The sequence below is a fragment of the Rutidosis leptorrhynchoides genome, chromosome 8 (genome assembly GCF_046630445.1).
Source record: "Rutidosis leptorrhynchoides isolate AG116_Rl617_1_P2 chromosome 8, CSIRO_AGI_Rlap_v1, whole genome shotgun sequence".
Lineage (NCBI taxonomy): Eukaryota > Viridiplantae > Streptophyta > Magnoliopsida > Asterales > Asteraceae > Rutidosis > Rutidosis leptorrhynchoides.
Genome location: NC_092340.1, coordinates 98,683,323 through 98,706,543, shown reverse-complemented (window position 1 = coordinate 98,706,543; position 23,221 = coordinate 98,683,323). Strand labels below are relative to the sequence as shown.

The following is a 23,221-nucleotide window of genomic DNA, read 5'->3' as shown; positions in this document are numbered from 1 at the left end:
CTTATCCGTTTATCACTGGTATATACATACGAATATATACATATTTACTTATATATTCGCATGTACAATACATATCCTTATACATGTACATAATAAATTACTAAAATGTTTTTAGAAATATAGATTGTGATTATAGAAATATGTGAATCGTATTAAATAAATATATATTACATATCTTTGTTAAAAAATACTTTCATGATGTCATTTCATAAAGTAATTTCTTTAGGAAAACTTAACATCTAACGGATATCTATTAACCTGCTTAATCCAACTAATATGGATGGATGAATTATATTTAAATGGATATATATGGATTTAGAAAATTAAATAAATATAGATATGGATATAGGATCACTCGATCTATATCTAATCCATTGTCATCCCTAACGACGTTTCGTTCTCCCGACCTCCGTTGATGTTTATTGTATCTGTTTATTTTTCTGCTTTTTAGTACTACTGTTAAATAGGTCTCCATTGTTAGCTCGTTAGACATGTATTTACATTCTTTGTCATTTACGTTTCGCTCCGCTGACTGAAAATTTAATTTAGGTTACTGTTTTATTGACACGTTTTTTGACTATGTTATGGATTTCCTTTTGTTTCGGCTGATCTTTGAATCTGTTTCAATGTTATCGTTTTCTTCATAAAAAAGTTGAATATTCCTACATCATGAGAACTAATCAAAAACTGATTCTTAATATTAGCAAAAGATATATAAAATGGTCTCATTTGATTTTTCAAAGTCTTTCTCTTTCAAATTTAACTTTCAATTGTTTTATCTATATTATAAAATATTTCACAACAGTCATACCAATGAAAAATACATTTAAATCTCAACTTATTCATATAATTTTTATCAAACATTATATTATACAAACAAAAATATCTATAGTCAAAGTTGATAAAGAAATATCTCAAAAACTAAAGTGAGACAGTTGGGACATAGGGAATATATATATAGGGGGCAGGTTCAAACTAGAACCACTAAAAATGTGAGAACTGCGAGAACTATTCAATTTAATAGTTTTTATGCGCTTAAATCCAACAAATTACATACAAATGTTAATTAATGTACATATCATTAACAAACATATGTTCATTAGCTCAAATTACATGTTAAATTGTTAATTATATGAAACTGTTCACATGCTCGAAAACAAATATGCACAAGTGAACGAGAAACTATATATTTAATTATATAGGTAAAATATAAGTGGTTTTCAAGTATTTTATGTTCATTCATACTCTTCATCAATGTTTATGTGTGATTCAATCTAGTTATATGTGAAAATCTTTATAAATCAAAAGTTCTCGCAGTTCTCGCATTTTTTATGGTTCTCGTTTGAACTTTTGGCTATATACTTGTTTATTTGCGTATACCTGAGTTTCCGTTTCGTTTTGCGAACCAACTAATCTAAGGGCGACCACCCGCTTTGAGAATAGTCCGGAGTCATCGCGGGTGAACTTCCGTAGCCACATGATGAGTTATTTTGCACTAGGAGGGATTTAAATCTAGAACATCTAGAGAGTTTCACCATTTTTTTTTATTGGGATGATATTTAGTAAATACAATATAACTAATGTAAAATCCCGATCATTAATTAAGATCGTCCTCTCCACTTATATTATTGTACATATAGTTAGCAATATATATATAACTTGCCCTTATACACTGGTTTTTTTTTTTACCTAGGTTTTCAATCCGAATAGGGATGGCGCCCGCGGGTAATGAGCACGGGTTCTATATACCAGCCCGTCAGGTTTCTTTTTTGCACTTTGAGACCTGTTACCCGCCCACGGGTAAAAACTTTTCGCCCATGTCCGTGACCCGCGGATACCCGTGACCCGCGGGTAATAATAATATACAGCTTTTTATTAGAAAATCCACATAATTTTATTAATTATAAAAGTATATGTACAAGCTATATGCATAATGACATGAAAATTTAGTTTTTTACTTGTATATAATATTATATTTTTAATCATTATTCATATACTTGTAAAATAGCTTTTCAATTTAATAATTGTAAGTATTAATTCGTGGGTAAATTAAAAAAAGTCTCCATGTATTCACGGTTCAGGTTTTACCCGCGACGGGTGGTATATACCCGCGACCCGCCCGTGACCCGTCGGCGGGTATAAATTTTTACCCGTACCCGTGCCCGCGGGTAAGATTTAATAATTTTACCCGCCCATCGCGGATCGGGTACCCGCGGGTCACGGGTTTTTTCTCGCCCATTGTCATCCCTAAATCAGCTTTCTGAACCTATAAATCTCATGATGGCTACCAGTTTTGCGGATAGCCCGGATTCATCGCGGGTACACTATTTTAGTTATATGCAATGTTAAAACCAAAATGGTATGCATTAATAAATGGTTGCGGTTAACTGTATATCCATCTTCCATATCTACATTAAATTTGCATCTTAGTTTTGTTACCATATATATCTTAAATCTTAAATCTTAATGTGATGCCAGACGACCCACTATTTTTACGTATACTTAACCTATCAAACGTTTTAGGTTTTGTTAAAACTAAATTAGGTATTTCACCTTGATCAGTAACACCATTAATTATTTCTGAAAACTTTGAGCACCCTTTTTTTGTCTAGCTGACTAACGATGCAACTACAGTTACAACTAATTTGTAACTTAGTGATAACCATTTTTTGAACAGTTTCAACTATAGGTAACTTTCATGATTCGTGTATACTACATATATTACCTACATAAGAGACACTGGTGTACTTACGACATTCTAGTTTACTATTTTGTATCTACAATTTACAACATACTAATAGAAAAAACTCTATAATTATCTCTTGAGGAATTCATGAAACTCGGCAATTTAATAGGGTCATAATATTAACTTTGAAAAGTGATTGAGTATTTCTGATTAAGAGGTTATATCCAAGTTTTTCATACAAACCTCAATGCACTTATTATCAATTGACAGACCTTTATTTACTAATTTGATAGTCAGGGATGTTATCGGGTCGGATATGGGCTGAGTATAGGTAATCTCATATTCGAACACGATTAAGAAAACCCGCCTCAAACCCGGATGCATACCTGACGCGTCCTCATTTACAAACTAACTCGCGAATAAACGGATATCCACACAAATTTCCGGGTTCTCATTTACTTACTAACATATGTGATCAATCCTTAATTAATGATGTTACTTAATTACGGATTGAGTGCAATAAGATTGTAATGGAGGATGGAATGTTTGATGATTATTTTGGGCCCCGATGATCGTCTTTCACTTTAACTATCAAGTGATCAACCACCCCGACCCGGTCTTGATTGTTAATTAGCTTAATTCACCTTTGCGCGGTGTAAAAATCCCTTGGGCAAGATCACAAGTGGAAATTACAAAGGCCTAGGCAAAATGGCAGAGAATCAACAACCCATAAATGAGAGGCCAAACTCTCTATTTATAGGAATCGAAATATCCGCGGTCTGCGAGTTACTTAACTATCCGCGGAAACTCAGCGGATTAAACCGCGGTCTTGCATTAATGCGAAAACATAACCGCTGAACTTACTTTCAGCGAATATTCCACAACTTTGCATTATAATTCACGTAGTTTTTCCTTTGGCCTTTAGCCAATAAAATATACATATACAATGCTATGTATATGATCAAGTCCCCCCAGTTTATTATGATACATATTGCGAAACAAATGCATCATGATAAACTCTAAAAATTCGCAGTTTGATCTGACCACTATTCGTATTGAACATATTTCGCATTATCTTTGTTACCGTTATAACAGTCATTGTTACCGTTTGAATTATCTCAATAGATAATTAACATAATTAACCCCGTCGCCTATATATATTGTGACCTGAAATCACAAATTCACTACTCATTTTCCAAAGTATCAGAAAATTTCTCAGCTCGTCAGTCAATCTTTATCATTTTAATTATTACTTGCAGCTCTTCTTTAATTTAAAATGAAGATTAACGAGTTAGATAGGAAGGCTGATCCAAAAACCTTGATCACCAAACTATTAACAAGCCCAGAAGCTAAATCGTCATCATCAAAAGAAAAGCAACCCATTCCAATCGTCGATTTAACCTCCAAATCTCCCTATACAAAGCCAAGCTCTACCAAGCGGCCGTTACAAACACCGCCGTCTTCGCAAAGCAAAAAACATAAACAACAGGAGACCCCCCCTCACGACAATCCAGTTATATCGGAACACGAAGGGGACCAGCAAACTGGTATATTGCGTATTGTTATTGCATACGTAAAATATACATTAGTTTTATTTCACCAACTAACCAACGATGTTATTTTGCAGGCGATTCTTCTGGTGATCCTTTCTTTGTAAGCCCGAACACTCTTGATCAAATCATCGAATTGTTCCGCACTCCACCTGACTCTTACGGAGTGCGGATTGATGGTTTAGCAGGATATACTTGCGCTTCATCTGCTGCTGCTCTGGATCAGCGCCAACAGAAGAAGTTAGCTGTCCCGGCGAGCTTCGCCGCGAGTTCTCTAAACTCTCTGTGCTGGACGCGCATAATAGTTTTGTTCAAAATTTCTACATGTGCTTCAATTCAGCATATGACGTTATATGCCGTCAAGAACAATTTTTCAATGTTCTTGAAGCTGAATAACTAAAGTATAATGCTGAGAAGATCAAAGCTGAAGACAGCGAAAAACGCTGTGCTAATCTTTCTCATGAGCTAACCGTAGCAAAAACCACCGTTGATGACTTGAAACAACAGGTTGCTACTGCGACTGAGAAAGAAAACCAACTGCAGGACACCATTAAAGCACTGTCAGAGAATGTGACGAAACTAACAACAGAGCGAGACAATGCTCTTGCTGCTAAAGCCTCTGAGGAACTTGAGTTCACCAAGGTTCGCCAACATCTCCCTGAACTGGCTAGAAAGATTCTCAATTCCAAGCCTGTTTCTGTAAATTTTTCAACATTTGCCGCCGCATTAAGGCTATGCGAGAGGGTTGAATTTATGGATGAGATTGCTATTCGCTGCCCACTGCCAGACCCACTACCATCTGCATTAGCTGATCGCCTTTGCTCACTGGAAGACGCGAAATCAGCATACGCGGTTGCTCAGCAGGGCATAGCCGAAATTCCCCTCCCCAAGATAACCGCAATAAGTGAGCAAGAAGATGTCACTGCAGATGACATCATCAAGCTTGACTTAACCAAGGATTAGTACGCACTTTGTATAACAGCACGCAGCTGCCTCTGCGACATTATTAATAAAATTTCGCTGTTTCATATTTTTGCAAATACTTCTATTTTTATAGCGCTTTCATTATCAACATTCATAACACAAACTTGTCCTTTGCAATTTCCAACATATATTATTGTGCACATAATAAATGCGTACTTTTGCGAAACAATCTGTATGCATATATGCTTATACGTTATGAATCTTCTAAGTCTGCCGAAACGATCCTTAGGCAGTTAATTAGCATTGCGAAGCATCTAAGCATTGGCAAAATCAAACACTTAGGATATAAAATTCCTTTCACAATAATTCGTATGCAAAAGTGGGCAATTTCATCACTTTGCTGTTTAAACATTGCGAAATACTATAATCATTATGAAACAATCTTTAAAACATTTCATAACTATTCGTATGTCACAAATAAGCTTTTCGCATATTTTTACAAGTGCTTATTTTTAAAATTCCTACAAGCGTGATCAAGGCTTGCAAGAAAAATAAAAAACAAAAACACCTAATAAGCATATCAGCCATATGCCTTGAATCCAATGTCACACTTTGCACATATATCTTTGATATTTTTTTGCAAAACTACGCATAATGTCGCTTTAACAAAACAACATGCCACGCATTAGGTAAAACTCGCCCTTCCATATCCGCGAGCTTATATGAGCCTGCGGCATTAATTGCCACAATTTGATAAGGGCCTTCCCAATTAGGACCCAACTTGCCAAGCTTTTCTGCTCTGCTTGCTTCATTGTTTCGCAGCACCCATTTGCCTATTGCGAAAGACAAAGCACGCACTCTTTTGTTATAATACTTAGCAATTTGCTTTTTATTATTCGCTTCTCTAATAGCAGCCACTAATCTCCGCTCTTCTATGAAATTTGGATTTTCGCTCAACGCAACATCATTTGCTTCGCCATCAAAGTTAGCAATTCGATGCGTTGGTACCAGAATTTCTGCGGGGATTACTGCCTCAGAACCATATACCAGACTAAAAGGTGTTTCGCCTGTACTCTTTTTGAAAGTAGTGCGATGTGCCCATAACACATTGGGTAATTCATCTACCCAACCAGTTCTCCTTTCGCATAACCTCTTTTTAATACCACTTACAATATCGCGGTTGGTTACTTCACACAGCCCATTGGCTTGCGGGTGCGCCACTGATGTAAACTTTTGTATAATATTTAAATCAGTGCACCATGTCTTAAAAGGATCTTTCGCTATTTGAGCACCATTATCGCTAACCAATTCTCGCGGAATGCCAAATCGGCAAACAATGTATTCCCATACAAAATTTCGCACTTGCACACCAGTAATAGTGCGAACCGCCTTAGCTTCAACCCATTTGGTAAAGTAATCAATCGCGACAATCAGGAATTTAAAATTTCCAGGACCTGCAGGAAATGGCCCTACAATATCAATAGCCCATTTATTAAACGGCCATGGTGAATTAACAGGAATCATATCATGCCGCGGAATTCGATTCTGCGGAGCATGCCTTTGGCAGCTTTTACAACGTTTAACAATTTTTGCTACATCGTGGTATAGGGATGGCCAAAAGTATCCCATTCGCATAATTTTTGCTGCGATAGTTTTGTAGCCTGAATGCAGTGCACAAGTACCATTATGCACTTCTTCTATAATCATTTCTGCCTCGATTGGACTGACACAACGCATCATTGGCCCGCAATATGATTTGCGATATAAGATATCATCTTGGATGATATACATCGGTGCTCGCTCTCTTACTAAACGGGCTTCGCGACCATCATCTGGCAGAATATCACTGCGGATATATTGTAAAATTGGATCCATCCAATTTTGATGTTCTTCTGTAACAGATGCAACCATTAAGTCACTATCTATTGACTTACTTGGCAATTCCTCAACCCATACTTGTTTTTGAAAGTGCGAGAACGTCAACGCAGCCAATTTGCTCAACGCATCCGCCTTTTTGTTTTGGCTTCTTGGGACTTGTGCGAGTTCGAAATGCTCAAATCGCATTGCCATTTCTTTCAACAATTGCAAGTACTTTTGCATAGAGGGATCATGCGCGTCAAAAGATCCATTAAACTAATTCGCTACTAACTTCGAATCCGTAAATGCACGCAACTTAACAACATTCATTTTTCGCGCAATATTTAAACCTGCAAGCAATGCCTCATACTCTGCTTCATTGTTTGTTACGTCAAAATTAAACCGCAGAGCATAAGTATGCTCTTCACCGCTTGAACTTACCAAAACTAAACCCGCACCTGCACCTTCTGCACACGAAGCACCATCAATAAATAAATCCCAAGTTTCACCGTGTTCAGGTTTTAGTGCAGTTCGCTCATTAATCACCTCCAACTCTCCAGACAGTTCAGCGAGATAATCCGCCATAACTTGTCCTTTTTCCACGCTACGCGGAAGGTAAGATATTTGATAAGCAACTAATTCTACCGCCCATAATGCGAGTCTACCAGATATCTCTGGCTTTGTTAAGACTTGCCTGATTGGTAGATTAGTTAATACATGCACGGAATGCCTTTGAAAATATCTTCGTAGCCTTCTCGTTGTTAAAATGAGCGCATACACAAAATTTTCAATCGGCGCATAGTTTATTTCACTCCCCGTAAGAGCTTTACTAACAAAATACACTGGCTTTTGTATTTTGTCCCTTTTCGCAATCAAAACTGAACCAAAAACTTCGTTTACTACTGAAATATAAAGATAAAGAATTTCGCCATGAACCGGCGCTGTTAGTGTAGGCAAAGTTTTTAGCAACGTTTTCATCTCCTGAAATGCAGATTCTGCCTCGTTGGACCAAACAAAATTCTTTTGCTTCAAGCACCCTTTCAAAGTTTTGAAAAATGGCAACTGCCTTTCGGCAGCTTTAGACAAGAAGCGCGTTAATGCGGCTAGTTTTCCCGTCAAACTTTGCACTTCTTTGACCGTTTTCGGCGCGGTCATATTTTCTATAGCCGCGATCTTTTTCGGATTAGCTTGAATACCTTGCTCTGTAACAAGATATCCCAAAAATTTTCCTTCAGTTTCGCCAAAACTACATTTTAGCGGATTAAGCTTCATGTTTATTTTTCGCAGTCTGTCAAATGTTTCGCGCATATCTTCAATGATTCGCTCTTGTTTCGCACTTTTGATGACTAAATCATCTACATAAGCTTCAAGATTACGCCCTATTTGTTTATCAAATGCGGTATCAATCAACCGTTGATATGTTTCACCCGCATTGATTAAACCGAAAGGCATCATTATATAGCAATATATGCCTTTGCCCGTATGAAATGCGGTTTATCTGCGTCTTCTTGAGCCATAGGAATCTGATGATATCCTCTTGCCGCGTCCAGAAAACATTTATATGGAAAAGCATGTAAAGATTCAACTTTTAAATCAATTTCTGGAAGCGGATAATTATCCTTGGGGCACGCTTTATTCAAATCTTTGTAATCAATACACATTCTCCAAGAACCATCAGGTTTTTTTCACCAATACTGGATTCGCAATCCATGATTGGTATTGGACTTCGCGCAAAATTCCGGCTCTTACCAATTTTGTTACTTCTTCACACAACCATTTTACGCGATCTGGGGCCATGCCCCTTCGCTTTTGCACTAAGGGTTTTAGAGCTGGATTCTCATTAAGCCTGTGTTCCGCAATATGACGCGGAACACCAGTCATATCGTTTTCACACCAGGCAAAAACATCCATATACTGGACAAGTAATTGCACAATTTGCTTTCTAGTATCCGCACTAACATTGCGTCCTACTTTGATTTTCTGTTCTGGATATGCTGGATTAATTATTTCCAAAGCATCCGCACCATCAACAGGTTCTTGCCCTGTGGTTTTTACGTTAACAGCCGCACAAATAGGCATAATGCTCATTGAACATATTGTGGCAACTCCCTTATATGTTGGAAACTTAATCATGCCATGAATTGTAGACGGGACAATTCCAAATTTACTTATAGCGGTTCTCCCCAGCAGCATGTTATAGCGAGAAGAGGCTCGCATAACATAAAAATCTAATCGCGCTTGTCGCACCAAAGCGTCATCATTAACATCAGCTAACTCGATGTTTAATGACAAAACACCTATAGGTAATGAAGATTCTCCTGCAAAATCGGTTAGTGAAACTGCGGTTGTTTGCAGGTTTGTTTTAATACTTTTTGGCAACTGAGCGAAGCATTGTTCGTAAATAATATCAACGCTACTGCCGTTGTCGACATGGACTTTCATGACTGTGATATCAGCTTCCGCGATTTTACACGATACCATTATCGGCATTTCAGAGAAATCATCGCTCTGCATTTTCGGAAAACTAATTGGCGCAAATTGCCAATTATGATACATTTTAGCGGACTTTCGCTTTTTTCCTCTTTTTTGGGCATTCGCTCGCACAGCGACCACTACATCACTATTATTTCCAATATTACTCATAATTCTAAGCAATCAAGCAATTCGCAGCCGATTTTAAATGTATGCACCTGCAAATCGTCACAACAAAAATTAAACCATCGAATTAATTGTTTTAACGGCATAAAACAAAAAATTTTCAGTTTAATTCGTAAAACGTGTCCCACGGATGGCGCCAATTGATCAATCCTTAATTAATGATGTTACTTAATTACGGATTGAGTGCAATAAGATTGTAATGGAGGATGGAATGTTTGATGATTATTTTGGGCCCCGATGATCGTCTTTCACTTTAACTATCAAGTGATCAACCACCCCGACCCGGTCTTGATTGTTAATTAGCTTAATTCACCTTTGCGCGGTGTAAAAATCCCTTGGGCAAGATCACAAGTGGAAATTACAAAGGCTTAGGCAAAATGACAGAGAATCAACAACCCATAAATGAGAGGCCAAGCTCTCTATTTATAGGAATCGAAATATCCGCGGTCTGCGAGTTACTTAACTATCCGCAGAAATTCAGCGGATTAAACCGCGGTCTTGCATTAATGCGAAAACATAACCGCTGAACTTACTTTCAGCGAATATTCCACAACTTTGCATTATAATTCGCGTAGTTTTTCCTTTGGCCTTTAGCCAATAAAATATACATATACAATGCTATGTATATGATCAATATGTATATTATTAATTTTGCATACATTACAAATATTATAATTAGAGAACATATCGTTAACTGTTCATCAGATTTTATAAATCAGAAAAGATATTTTCGTCATTTTACACCATTAATATAATATTAATTTTACACACACACAAACATATATATATATATATATATATATATATATATATATATATATATATATATATATATATATATATATATATATATATATTATTGAAACTTTTTAACGAGTCGGGTATATGGATTAACGGAGGTTTCTATAGACTTATTGGGACACCTTGTAACCGATTATATCTAACAATTAACCTCCTTAATCGTTTATCCGCACCACATTTGTAACATCTACACCCCCACCGACAATGATTACACCCGTATGTCTTCTCCATTTAGGGTGTGCTACCCGTAGCTCTAATAATATTTGTTGGTTCGTATTAGCCTAACAAATTATCCTTAATATAAACCTACGAGTTCCATAATACTCTAAAATCAATTGATAGTAGAGGAAGGTTCTCCTAGACTTATATGCACACATTTGTTTCTTTCAATGTATTATGTGGGACAACTATTTACTGATTATCTCCAACAGTTTTCCAGTTCAGAATACTCGGTGAGTGCGGGTATATTTACACCAAAGTACTTGGCCCAATCAGGTCATTTTGTAATGGTTTTCGACCCTTTCCCACAAGATATGTTTTAGACTCATGGCTCGAGAAAAAGGCTAAACGCATCTTGCATAATGATATGAACCCAAACAATAGAACTTGAACTATACAAACTCACTATTGTGAACTTCCTAGGGTGGGTGAAAGATTATATTGAGAATCAAGAAAGTCATGACAACATCCAAGATGTTAATTAAGATCCGAGATCCGAGAAACATAAAAAAAAAGAAATAAATAAATAAGACCATTTCATGATTGACTTCATATTTAAAAGATAAGCCAGTTTATAGTTTCAAAAAAGTTAGTTAAGAATAAAAGGTTTCTTCTTCAGGCCATGTCTAAATCTTAAGGATTCAAGTAAATCTTGCAGCTGCAAAAACCAAATCCTTCACCATAATTCAACATAAAGACCGGTACATCATGTTTACAAACCCAAGAAGGGTGTTTCAATTCCTCCATATTAAGAAAAAAAATATGCAAGAAATATTACACTTTTTTTCTTCTTCTTAGATCCTATATTTCCACTCACTTGTGTTATGATTCTTTCAACTTATTGTTGAATAAGTCTGACACTTGCAAGATTTTTTCACACAAATTGACAGATTAAAAAAGCCTAACTCTAACCCTATATGAATACTAAATCATGTAATTGAGCAAAAATCTATACTTTTTAACAAAACTAAACAACTAAACCCATCATCAAAACAACAATAAAAACATGTACCACCCCCATATTCCAAATCTGTAAAACAAAACAAAACACCAACACATACACATATATACACACCACATATACATATATATAGAGATAGAGATAGTAAAGTACTTGGAGGTGCTACAGAACTCATAAAGCTTGCCACGGCTTGAGAAGATGATTAAAGCCACTTCAGCATCACACAGAACAGAAAGCTCATAAGCTTTCTTCAAAAGCCCATTTCTTCTTTTAGCAAAAGTCACCTGTCTGTTTATCTTATTTTCTATCCTCTTCAGTTCTACTCTTCCCCTACCCATTTCTTATTTTCTTGATTCTTGATACCTTCTCTTTATTTGATCAAAACTATTGCTACCCAGATGAAAAAGATCAAATTTTTAAGGAAAAAGATCAATTCTTTTTTCATTTTATACACTATTTTTTAAAATCTGTGATGGATTGTGACTGATCAGACAGAATATTTGATTATAAGGTTTATAAAAAAGATTGAAAAAGACATGAAAACTGAGATGGGTTTGGTTGATTTTATGGTTTTAGGGTTCAAAGATTCTGTTGCGAAAAAAAACATATGAAATTTGGGGAGGATGTTGTGTTTACCTTCAAAGCTTCTTCATCCTCTTAAACCTATTTGATAAACACAAGCAAACTACTCCATATATTAAGTGTAGTATGACCACCAGATGCAATGTAGCGCGTGATGAGTTATGTCATACAAGTAGTAGGTTTTAGTCTTGTAGTAGCGCGTAGAAATCTGTCAAATTGTCATCAAGTTTCAATGTGCGTAACACGTGTCGAGTGGTGAGAGGTTAATATCATATCCTTAATTAACCATCAGTCTTTGTCCGTACAGATTTTAGTTTGGCTTCCTTTTTTAAAGTTTGGCTTATACTTCATTGTAAAATCATTTGATTTAATTAATTACTTTACATTCTTTTTTGTTTGTTTTTTCTAATTAAGCCAATTTTGTTGAAAATACTAAAAAAAACCAGCAAGAATTGGTGGTAGTACATGTACATTTATGCACCTCTACACCTTCAATTCTAGACGTGTTTATAAACTAAAGGTCTTAATACCCTATTCCGCCAATAAATATATGGCAACGGAAATAGGTTTCAACACATCTACTTAGCACTTCGTAACACGGCAAGATAGTTAATTTTTTATTCCGTCAAATCTCACTACTTCTTAGTGTGACGACCCGGGAATTTCCGACCAAATTTAAACGTAAACTTTATATGATTCCGACAAGATAAGCAAAGTCTGTGATATTGAGTCTCAAAATTTTGAACTGTTGTTATACATTCAATTAACCTTTGGCTATTCCCGACGATTCACGAACAATTGTATGTAAGTAAATATATATATGTATACAAATAAATATAAACGAAAGTATATATAATAAATTGAAATAATAAAATATAAGATATTAAACAGAATAACTAGGTATTGTTAAAATGAATAAATATAAAATATTCAACATATGTTATCGTATAATATATAATTGTAATTTAAAAATATATTTGCTAGAATATTATTATCATTATTTTTCTTATACCAAAATCTGTAGTATTAATATTATTATATAAAAATTGGAAATATGTAACATGTTATATCGTCATTATAAATTATATTATTATTAAATATTATTGTTACATTACCAATAATCATTATAGTTATTATTATAGTTATCCTTATTATTATTATTATTATTATGAAGTAAGACAAATTATTATTATCATTAATAATATTATTATTTTTAGCATCATTATTATTAATTATTATTGAACTTCTTTTTTGTATATAAATATTATCATATCAGAATCACTATTTATCTTTAATATTTTGATATTATTATTATTAATAATGTTATTATTAGTATTAATATTCTTATTATTAATAACATTATTATTTAATATTAATATGAATATTATTATTAATAATAATTACTATCACTTTCATTAAAATTTTTATCTTCGTGACTTATTATTATCATTATATATATATATATATATATATATATATATATATATATATATATATATATATATATATATATTTTATTAATGTTATTATTGTATTTAAATTATTATTATTAATAATTGATAATTAAAATTATATTAATAATAATTATATAAAAATCATATGAGTAATCTTTGGAATCCAAATTTGTTTCCCATCTCAATCAACTTTTTCAAAACTTTGTTCTTGTCTGATAGGATAATGGAATCGAACTTTATTTATACCATAAGACAAACGATATAATACAAAGTCAGTTAAGAATCATTTTCAAACTTTTATTTTCTTCTTTTTATTGTGTCTGTGAGTGAAGGCACCATAACAAACAAAACACCTACTACAATTTTTCTTTCTGTTTTAAACACACAACCACATTCACTATTTTGTTTTATTGTTACTACTGCTACGAAAGGTTTCTATTTGCAGCCACCATTTTCATCAAGCCAAACACTAACCTGTTGACTACCTTGGTCATCTTTACAAAAAAAAAACTACAACCCACTTCAACCCATAATCACAACCACCATCACAATCGGACACCATAATTGCTGTTGTACTCACCTTCGATCTATGAAGACCTGCAACCACAATCTTAAAATGGCTGCACTTATTTATCTGTATCCCTGATCGAACGAACCCAATATATATGTATACATATACATAGCATAGATAAATAATTACACATACACAGGACTTCTAAATTACAACCATCATCTTCATTTCCTTATGTTTCTATTTGCAATTAACATCACCCAAATAACCATCGAAATACATTTGATTTCTGTTTCAAACAAGACCTCAACTCCTATCTTTTCAAGCAATCTGCAATAACATATAAAATCTTCTCATCAACCTTATAATATTTCTGCTTATACACAATTTAGTGAAGTTGATTATAAAGATCCAAGTTTTGTTAAAACCACAAAATACTAGACCAAACCAAAGTCGTTTATCATTTGTTACTTTGACAAAGAGTAACTAAATCAAAGATGGAAACTTTTACCTGCTACTGTGTAACGACCCTGGTTTTACCAACGTTATTTATTAATAATTATTATTATTAATACGCTTGATTAAACGAATGTATGTTATTACATTTACATGTTGCTTTGATTGCCCGTACTTGAACTTTAAATGCCCGAAACGTCTTTGTGACACCCGGAACTTGCACGAATAATATTTTAAGATATTATTTACATTCATGATTAATTTTATTAATCATTTTAATTAACTAAGGTGATAGATTAATTACTTGGGCTTTAATTGGTTTAACTTGTTGAATACTTGAACTTGGGCCTTGTTAGCATTATGAACTCATGAATTTAGACTTGTAAGCCCACCCTACATCACATGTGGACTTAGTTAGCCCATTCCATGCACTTGTAAGTACCATTTTAGAGGTAACTAGCTAGTTTTACTTGAAGGAATCTTGTTAGCAACTAATCCCCATACATGGCCATCTAATAACCACTTTTGTAAAGCTTTACTTGCTTGTAACCATCAAACATTCCCTTCCCCTCTTTTTTGAGCTGCAAACCGTGGGTCTCCATGTGCACAAGGGGATTCTTTTTCTTTTTTTTTTCCTTATTACTCTTCACTAGTCTTCATTTCTCACTTACACACACATAAACACCTTCAAACTTTTCTTTCTTTTCTCTTAACTTTTGTAAGTAAGTTAACTTGTTCTTCCTTCTCTTTTCTTTGAGAAAAACCGAAACCAAGAGACCACAATCATCATCATCATACTTTGTTTGTTAAATCTTTTTGTTACTTGTGTTGATTTCTAGTAGTTACTTGTTACTTACATACATGTTTCAAGAATCAACTCTTTAGTTTGATTCTTCATTTATATCTTGTATTTATCAAGAACACAAGAACTAAACTTACTAGTTTATGTTCTACATAAAATGTTTCAAAGGTTATAAGTTCATTGTTGTTAAAATCATACTTGTGAATCATGAATGTAAACTTCAAGTTTACTTTCCTTAAAGATCAAGACTTAGGCTTGAATCTTTAAAGTATGAACAACCATGAATCTTTCTTGTTTATTTAAGTTTACTAGCACTTTAAATTACTTGTTTATTGGTTAGTTGGTCAAGAACTACAAGTTGGTCTTGATCTCATTTCTCTTGAACAAAAGTTAACTTTATTAAGTTTCAAGAACATAGAAGTGTAACTTACTAGTTACAACTTCAAATACTTTTGAAAGATCTAAGTTATCTAGCTTATGGTCTTCATTATTTGTCATAAACAAGAGCTACTAAGCTTACATACACTTTACTAGTTGGTAAATTAAGTTTTGTAACTTGTCTTTACTTCTAAAGTTCATATAAGTGTTGAACCTAAGACTTTGATGCAACTTTGGTTCATCAAACCTCATACAACTCTTAAGTGAGTTGATCTACATGTCTTAGGACTCCCACTTGTGTTATAGTTGTTAAAATTTAGTTGTATTACTTTTACATTTCATGTTATGCTAAATCTAAGACCATTGGTGTAACTTTGGTTCATCAAAACACTTACAACACTTACATGAGTTGTTCTCCATGTCTTAGACTTGCACTTGAGTTATGATGGACAAACCTTGGTCAAAATGATGTTAACACCTCAACGAGTTGTACACTTGAAGCTATACGCATCAAGGATGAGAACCGTGATGAACATCAAGCACCGAGACAACCGGAACTCTCCAAAACCCACTGTTCTGTCCAAAACCTACTGACCTGATGCTTCTGGAACAGACCAGTAGACCTGGGCTGTTCTAACCTTGATTTTTAGATAGAACTTTTCGAGTAGATAACTTTTCATATAGGACTCGTCTTAATCCGAGTTACGGTTTAGGATTTATGGCCCTCCGATCGTTACCATGTCCTTTAACGTTGTGCAGAAATTTCTGACCTACTCGCACTTAGACCGTCGCCACGGTCAAACCAAGACGAGTTTGCTTCTGTAAATTTTACCACACTTAAGGGACTCATAGACGGAGCCATGACCACTGGTCTCACCTTAATTCAGTAAGGGTAGAGGCCGTGGTGACTGACCGAAGTCAGCCTTTGTTTTAAACGACTTTCATAAACGAGTCTTACTTGTTACCTTTTGTTTAATGATGATTGATGATGACCCTTATGACCTTAATTACGTACTTGTAAACCTTTTGAGATGACTTATTGACTTAGTGCTATTTGACTTAGGTTGAGGACGTTTGGACCGTTACTTGCACACCACTTTCCGACTACTACCTTACCATTACTACTAATCATTGTGAGTTATAGCATTCCCTTTTTACTTTAACTTATTTTGGGAACTGAGAATACATGCGGATTTTATGTTTTACATACTAGGCACGAGTACTTAAACTTATATATGTGTGGGTTATATAACGGCAGAAACATTCCCTTTAGCTCGGTAACGTTTAATCATTGGTTTTTGAACCGTGAACGCGAATCTTAGATATGGATCCATAGGGTTTGACATCCCCACTCGGGCTAGTAGCGCTAGCATTTAACGAGTGTTTAATACTTCGAGGTTATACGCACTTGCCAAGTGCACTTTAAGGGGGTACATTAAACGTTAAGTTAGTTACCGGGTGCCCACGGTTAAGCATATACTTTTACATACTTTTGAAACGCTCGTTGTAGCACTGAAATCTCGTGGCCTACTTACATTACTGTTATACTTAAACTATAGCTCACCAACCTTTGTGTTGACCTTTTTAAGCATGTATTTTCTCAGGTGCTTGAAGTCGCTTCCGCTATCTTACTAGTCGTGCTGTAGAACCCGCTGCCTAGAGTTGTTATCGCATGACTACTTATGTTGCATTCAAACTTTTTACTTATGAACTTATGTTATGTAACGACCATTATGGTCACGTACACTTATTTAATGCTTCTACTTAGCGAAGCATACTTTTGATTTGTAAAACAATTGACGTATGTTATGACGTCACTTTTATTTATGAATGTAAACTCTGTTTTGAAAACGCATATAGTACTTAACCTTGTAATGATCCTGTTGTTGATGGTCCGTACATGATGATTTAGTACGGGGCGTCACATTTGGTATCAGAGCGTTGGTTGTAGGGAATTAGGATGCATTAGTGAGTCTAAGACCGACCCGAGTAGGATTCACTAATAGGGCTAATCTACAACTTGTTAGTTTACTTGTTTCCGCTGAACTTATTGCATGCTGCTGCTTACTGTTACTGCTATATGCCGTATGCTACTACATGATTTCACTACTGCATGCTATTACTTGCTTTCGATTGCATGCTAGTTTCGTACGATTACTGATATCGCCATGCTACTTATTGTTATACATGATTTAAACTGTTGGCCTATTATTTGCTTGCTTTATGACATACTGACATGGAAAATTTATTTTTCCTTGTTCAGATGTCGGACGTTCCACCTACTGACATCCCGAGCGGCTCAGGCCCCGTTGTTCCTCCCACTGCTGCACCTGTTGCTGCTGCTGCTGCTGCTGCTGACATTCCGGCCCCGACACCTACTGGCGACCCCGGCGCCTCTAGTTCTAGAGCTAGCTCTAGTGTGCCTATCCCGGCGTCCTCTTCCAGACCCCTGAGGCAACTGGCTCGCATTGGTGGCATGGAGATCCCCGCGGAGTTCGGGGAAGGACCCTTCCGTAATCACTGGCGCACACCTTGCCGACGCACTGCCGACGGCCGCTTAGCCGTGATCACGCCAGGCCGACACCGACAGATGTTGGCCGCTTTCGGATATGTTGAGCCACCCGCACCACCACCGCATGATTCAGACGACGGTTCTTCCACCGATGCTTCTTCAGACGACACCTCATCTGACGACTCCAGTGATGAGGAGGATCCCGCTGACCGACCGATTCAGGCACCTTCTACCCCGCCGAAGAAGCGGTATCGCTTCGCTGGCATAATTCCTGGTCGTACTGTCACTGACGCTTATGGTCGGCGTCGTAGGATCACTGCTCGTAAACGGCTGGTGCCGTACCCCGCCGACCCACTGATATTACCGTCTCCACCCAGAGCCGGACCATCCACTTCAGCACCACCGGCTCCACCTGTACCGCCAGCACCACCTGCTCCACCTGCACCGCCAGCACCACCTGCCCCACCATCTTCCTCTAATGAGGAAATGAGGCGGGAGATTGAGATTCTCCAGACTCGAGTTACTGAGCTCGAGGAGCAGATGACTCATGTTTTGGACATCTTGTACCCACCATCGCCGTAGGACTTTGTACTAGATTCTGTATTGTAATCTCTTTTGTAATTTCATATTTCACTTATGTAATGTACGAACTTATTGTAATGTATGAACTTATTATCATTAATGAATGGAATTTGTGTTGCTTACTTCTTGCGCAAGTGTTCTATTTACATTATCATCTCATGGTTTTGTGGTACCTATATCTGCTTGCGTTATTTAATCAACATGTGTTGTGCTGTTTTCATGTTGGTTGTTATATAATGTACTATTATTATTTGCATAATGGATTTTGACTTGAGTCAAAATGTTTGTATAGAACATCATGGCCAACGGGAGATCTATCCCCACCGCGGCACAAATTGAGGAAATGATTAACGAGCGAGTCGCTGCTGCACTAGCTGAAAGACAACCCCAAGTTCCACCACCACCGCCTGTCAATCCACCTGTCGTCCGAGATGGGTGTACTTACAAGGAATTCCAAAACTGCAAGCCACACTACTTCAGTGGCACTGAGGGACCCGTCGGTCTCACCAGATGGTTCGAAAAGTTGGAATCGGTATTCAGGGTTAGCAACTATTCTGAGGCTAACAAAACGAAATTTGCATCTTGCACACTTTCGGATGGCGCGCTTACATGGTGGAATACCATGGCCCAAGCGAAAGGAATTGATGAGGCGTATGCTACGCCTTGGGAAGAATTTAAATGTGCTATGATCGAGGAATACTGTCCGAGAACCGAGATTCAAAAGATGGAAATCGAATTTATGCAATTGAAAACCGTAGGGAACGACCTTAACAACTACAACCGTAGGTTTTTGGAATTGGCTCTTATGTGTCCAACCATGGTCACCCCCGAATTTAAGCGTTTGGAGAAATACTTCTCGGGACTTCCTAAGTCCATCAAGGGTAATGTTACCTCATCCAAGCCACCAAGTGTTCCCGAAGCAATGCGCATGGCGCATACTCTCTTGAATCAAATCATCCTGGACGAGCCGGAGAAGGCTAAGTTTGAAACTGTTAGTGGTGAAAAGAGGAAATGGGACAACAACCACAACAACAACAGGGGTAGGAACTATGATCAAAACCCGGCAAAACGACATGAAGGGTTCAGGCAAAACAACAACATGCACAACAACAACACCAACCCCAACAACAACAACCGCACCAATCCGAACTACAAAGGAACCTTACCACAATGCAATAGGTGCTACAAGCACCACACTGGGTATTGCAATGTTATCTGTGAGAAGTGCCAACGATCTGGACATGTTGGCAAGGATTGCAAGGTTACCACTTTGAACGTGAAGCCAAACCACAACAACAATGGGCCTAAGAAGTGTTATGAATGTGGAAAGACGGGCCATTTCAGAAACGAGTGTCCTAACAAGCGTAAGGATGGCGGACCACCACGTGCTAGAGCCTTCAACGTTAATGCAAGGGACGCTCGCGACAACCCCGACTTGGTGACAGGTATATTCAAGATCAACAATCTTTTAGCTTCTGTTCTATTTGATACTGGTGCCGATAGGAGCTATGTGTGTAGACATTTTTGTGATAAGTTAGATTGGTCGTTAGTTCCTTTGAAGGAAAGTATGCTTGTCAAGGTCGCCAATGGAAAACTTGAAAAGGTTGACCATATTAGTCGTGGAGCTATTATCAACATAGATGGTGCAGATTTCGAAATTGATTTGATACCTATCAAACTGGGAAGTTTTGACGCGATCGTCGGTATGGATTGGTTGAGCAAGATAAAGGCCGATGTTATCTGTGGAGATAAAGCACTTCGCATACCACAAGGAGATGGCGAACCACTGGTTATCTATGGAGAGAGATGTACCTCGAAGTTGAATCTCATTAGTTGCGTGAAAGCGCAAAAGATTATGAAGAAGGGACGCTTTGCTGTCCTAGCACATGTGAAAGCGGTAGAAACTGAGGTGAAGAACGTGAACGATGTGCGTATTGTGAACGAATTTTCCGATGTCTTTCCCGAAGAACTGCCTGGATTACCACCGCAGAGAGCAGTAGAGTTTCAGATTGACTTAGTGCCAGGAGCTGCACCTGTAGCTCGCGCACCTTATAGACTCGCACCTTCCGAGATGCAAGAATTACAGAGTCAACTACAAGAGCTATTAGATCGAGGGTTTATCCAACCAAGCTTCTCGCCTTGGGGCGCACCTGTGTTGTTTGTAAAGAAGAAGGATGGATCCTTCCGTATGTGTATCGACTACCGTGAACTCAACAAATTGACTATCAAGAATCGATATCCTCTTCCACGAATTGATGATCTTTTTGATCAACTACAAGGATCGAGCGTTTATTCAAAGATCGATTTGCGATCCGGATATCACCAGCTGAGGGTGAAGGAAAGTGACGTGATGAAAACTGCATTCAGGACCCGTTATGGTCATTATGAGTTCCTCGTGATGCCATTCGGTTTGACAAATGCACCTGCCGTGTTCATGGATCTCATGAATCGTGTCTGCAAGCCTTACTTGGATAAGTTTGTTATCGTCTTCATAGATGATATCCTCATCTACTCTAAGAGCGAAGAAGAACATGAGCAACACCTTCGGCTAGTGCTTGAACTCTTAAGACAAGAGCAACTTTACGCAAAATTCTCCAAGTGCGAATTTTGGTTGAAGGAAGTACAGTTTTTGGGTCATGTTGTGAGCGACCAGGGTATCAAAGTTGATCCCGCCAAGATTGAAGCCATCAGCAAGTGGGAGACCCCCACTACTCCAACGCATATTCGCCAATTTCTAGGTCTCGCCGGTTATTATCGAAGGTTTATCGAAGGATTTTCTCTGATTGCGCGTCCTTTGACCGCACTGACTCACAAGGGCAAGAAGTTCATTTGGGAACCCACACACGAATCAGCATTCCAAATTTTGAAGAAGAAGTTAACCTCCGCACCTATCCTATCACTTCCTGAAGGCAGCGACGACTTTGTTGTTTATTGCGATGCATCGAAGAGTGGTTTTGGTTGTGTACTGATGCAACGATCAAAGGTTATTGCCTATGCCTCCCGCCAATTGAAGATTCACGAGCGGAACTACACTACACATGATCTTGAACTTGGAGCCGTTGTCTTTGCACTCAAATTGTGGAGACATTATTTGTATGGAACTAAGAGCACTATCTTCACCGATCACAAGAGTCTCCAGCACATCTTCGATCAGAAGCAATTGAATATGAGACAGCGTCGATGGATCGAGACGCTCAACGACTACGATTGTGAACTCCGTTATCACCCTGGCAAGGCCAATGTTGTAGCTGACGCTTTAAGCCGAAAGGAGAGGACGGCACCTCTCCGTGTTAGGGCTCTGAACATCACCATCCATTCGAACCTCAACAACCAGATCAGAGTAGCCCAAGTTGAGGCTCTCAAGGAGGAGAACATATCTCACGAGCATTTGAACATACTTGTCTCTCGATTCGAGGTTAGAGAGTCTGGACTCCGATGTTATGCCGGAAGAATTTGGGTACCTTACTATGGAGATCTACGAAGCCTGATACTTGATGAAGCACACAAATCGAGATATTCGATTCACCCCGGTGCAGGTAAGATGTACCACGACCTTAAAGAACAGTATTGGTGGCCGAATCTTAAGAAGGACGTTGCGACTTATGTTGGTAAGTGTTTGACTTGCTCGAAGGTTAAAGCCGAGCATCAGAGACCTTCTGGGTTACTTCAACAGCCGGAAATCCCACAATGGAAGTGGGAAAGGATCACAATGGATTTCATTACTAAGCTGCCGAAGACGGTGGGCGGATGCGATACTATTTGGGTTATTGTTGACCGCCTCACCAAATCTGCACACTTCCTAGCGATGAAGGAAACTGATACAATGGAAAGACTTGCTCAGCTGTACATCAAAGAGGTTGTATCTCGTCATGGTGTACCTTTATCAATCATCTCCGATCGCGATCCCCGTTTTGCTTCCAGATTTTGGCGTTCTTTGCAAGAAGCCATGGGAACTCGTCTTGACATGAGTACTGCTTATCATCCTCAGACTGACGGGCAAAGTGAACGAACGATTCAGACCTTGGAGGACATGTTGCGTGCATGTGTCATTGATTTTGGAAAGGCCTGGGAAAGGCATTTGCCACTCGCCGAATTCTCGTACTATAACAGTTATCACTCAAGCATTAATGCTGCACCTTTTGAAGCATTGTATGGTCGTAAGTGCCGATCTCCTATTTGTTGGGCCGAAGTAGGCGAAAAGCAAATCACCGGACCCGAGATAGTTCACGAAACCACGGAGAAGATTGCTCAGATCCAAGCTAGACTTAAGACTGCCCGTGATCGCCAA

The 23,221-nt window shown here is 37.4% G+C and overlaps 1 protein-coding gene across 2 annotated transcripts in view; it reads right to left on the bottom strand.

The window, feature by feature from the left end:
* LOC139861221 (agamous-like MADS-box protein MADS2) overlaps positions 1 to 12,227 on the bottom strand; it is a 28,773-nt gene extending 16,546 nt beyond the window's left edge. For both annotated transcript variants that reach the window (XM_071849538.1, XM_071849539.1), the window contains exon 1: positions 11,810 to 12,227. In XM_071849538.1, coding sequence (XP_071705639.1) covers positions 11,810 to 11,994 — 185 coding nt within the window. In that variant the 5' untranslated portion in view covers positions 11,995 to 12,227. The remainder of the gene's footprint in view (positions 1 to 11,809) is intronic.
* Between the last annotated feature and the right edge of the window lie 10,994 nt (positions 12,228 to 23,221).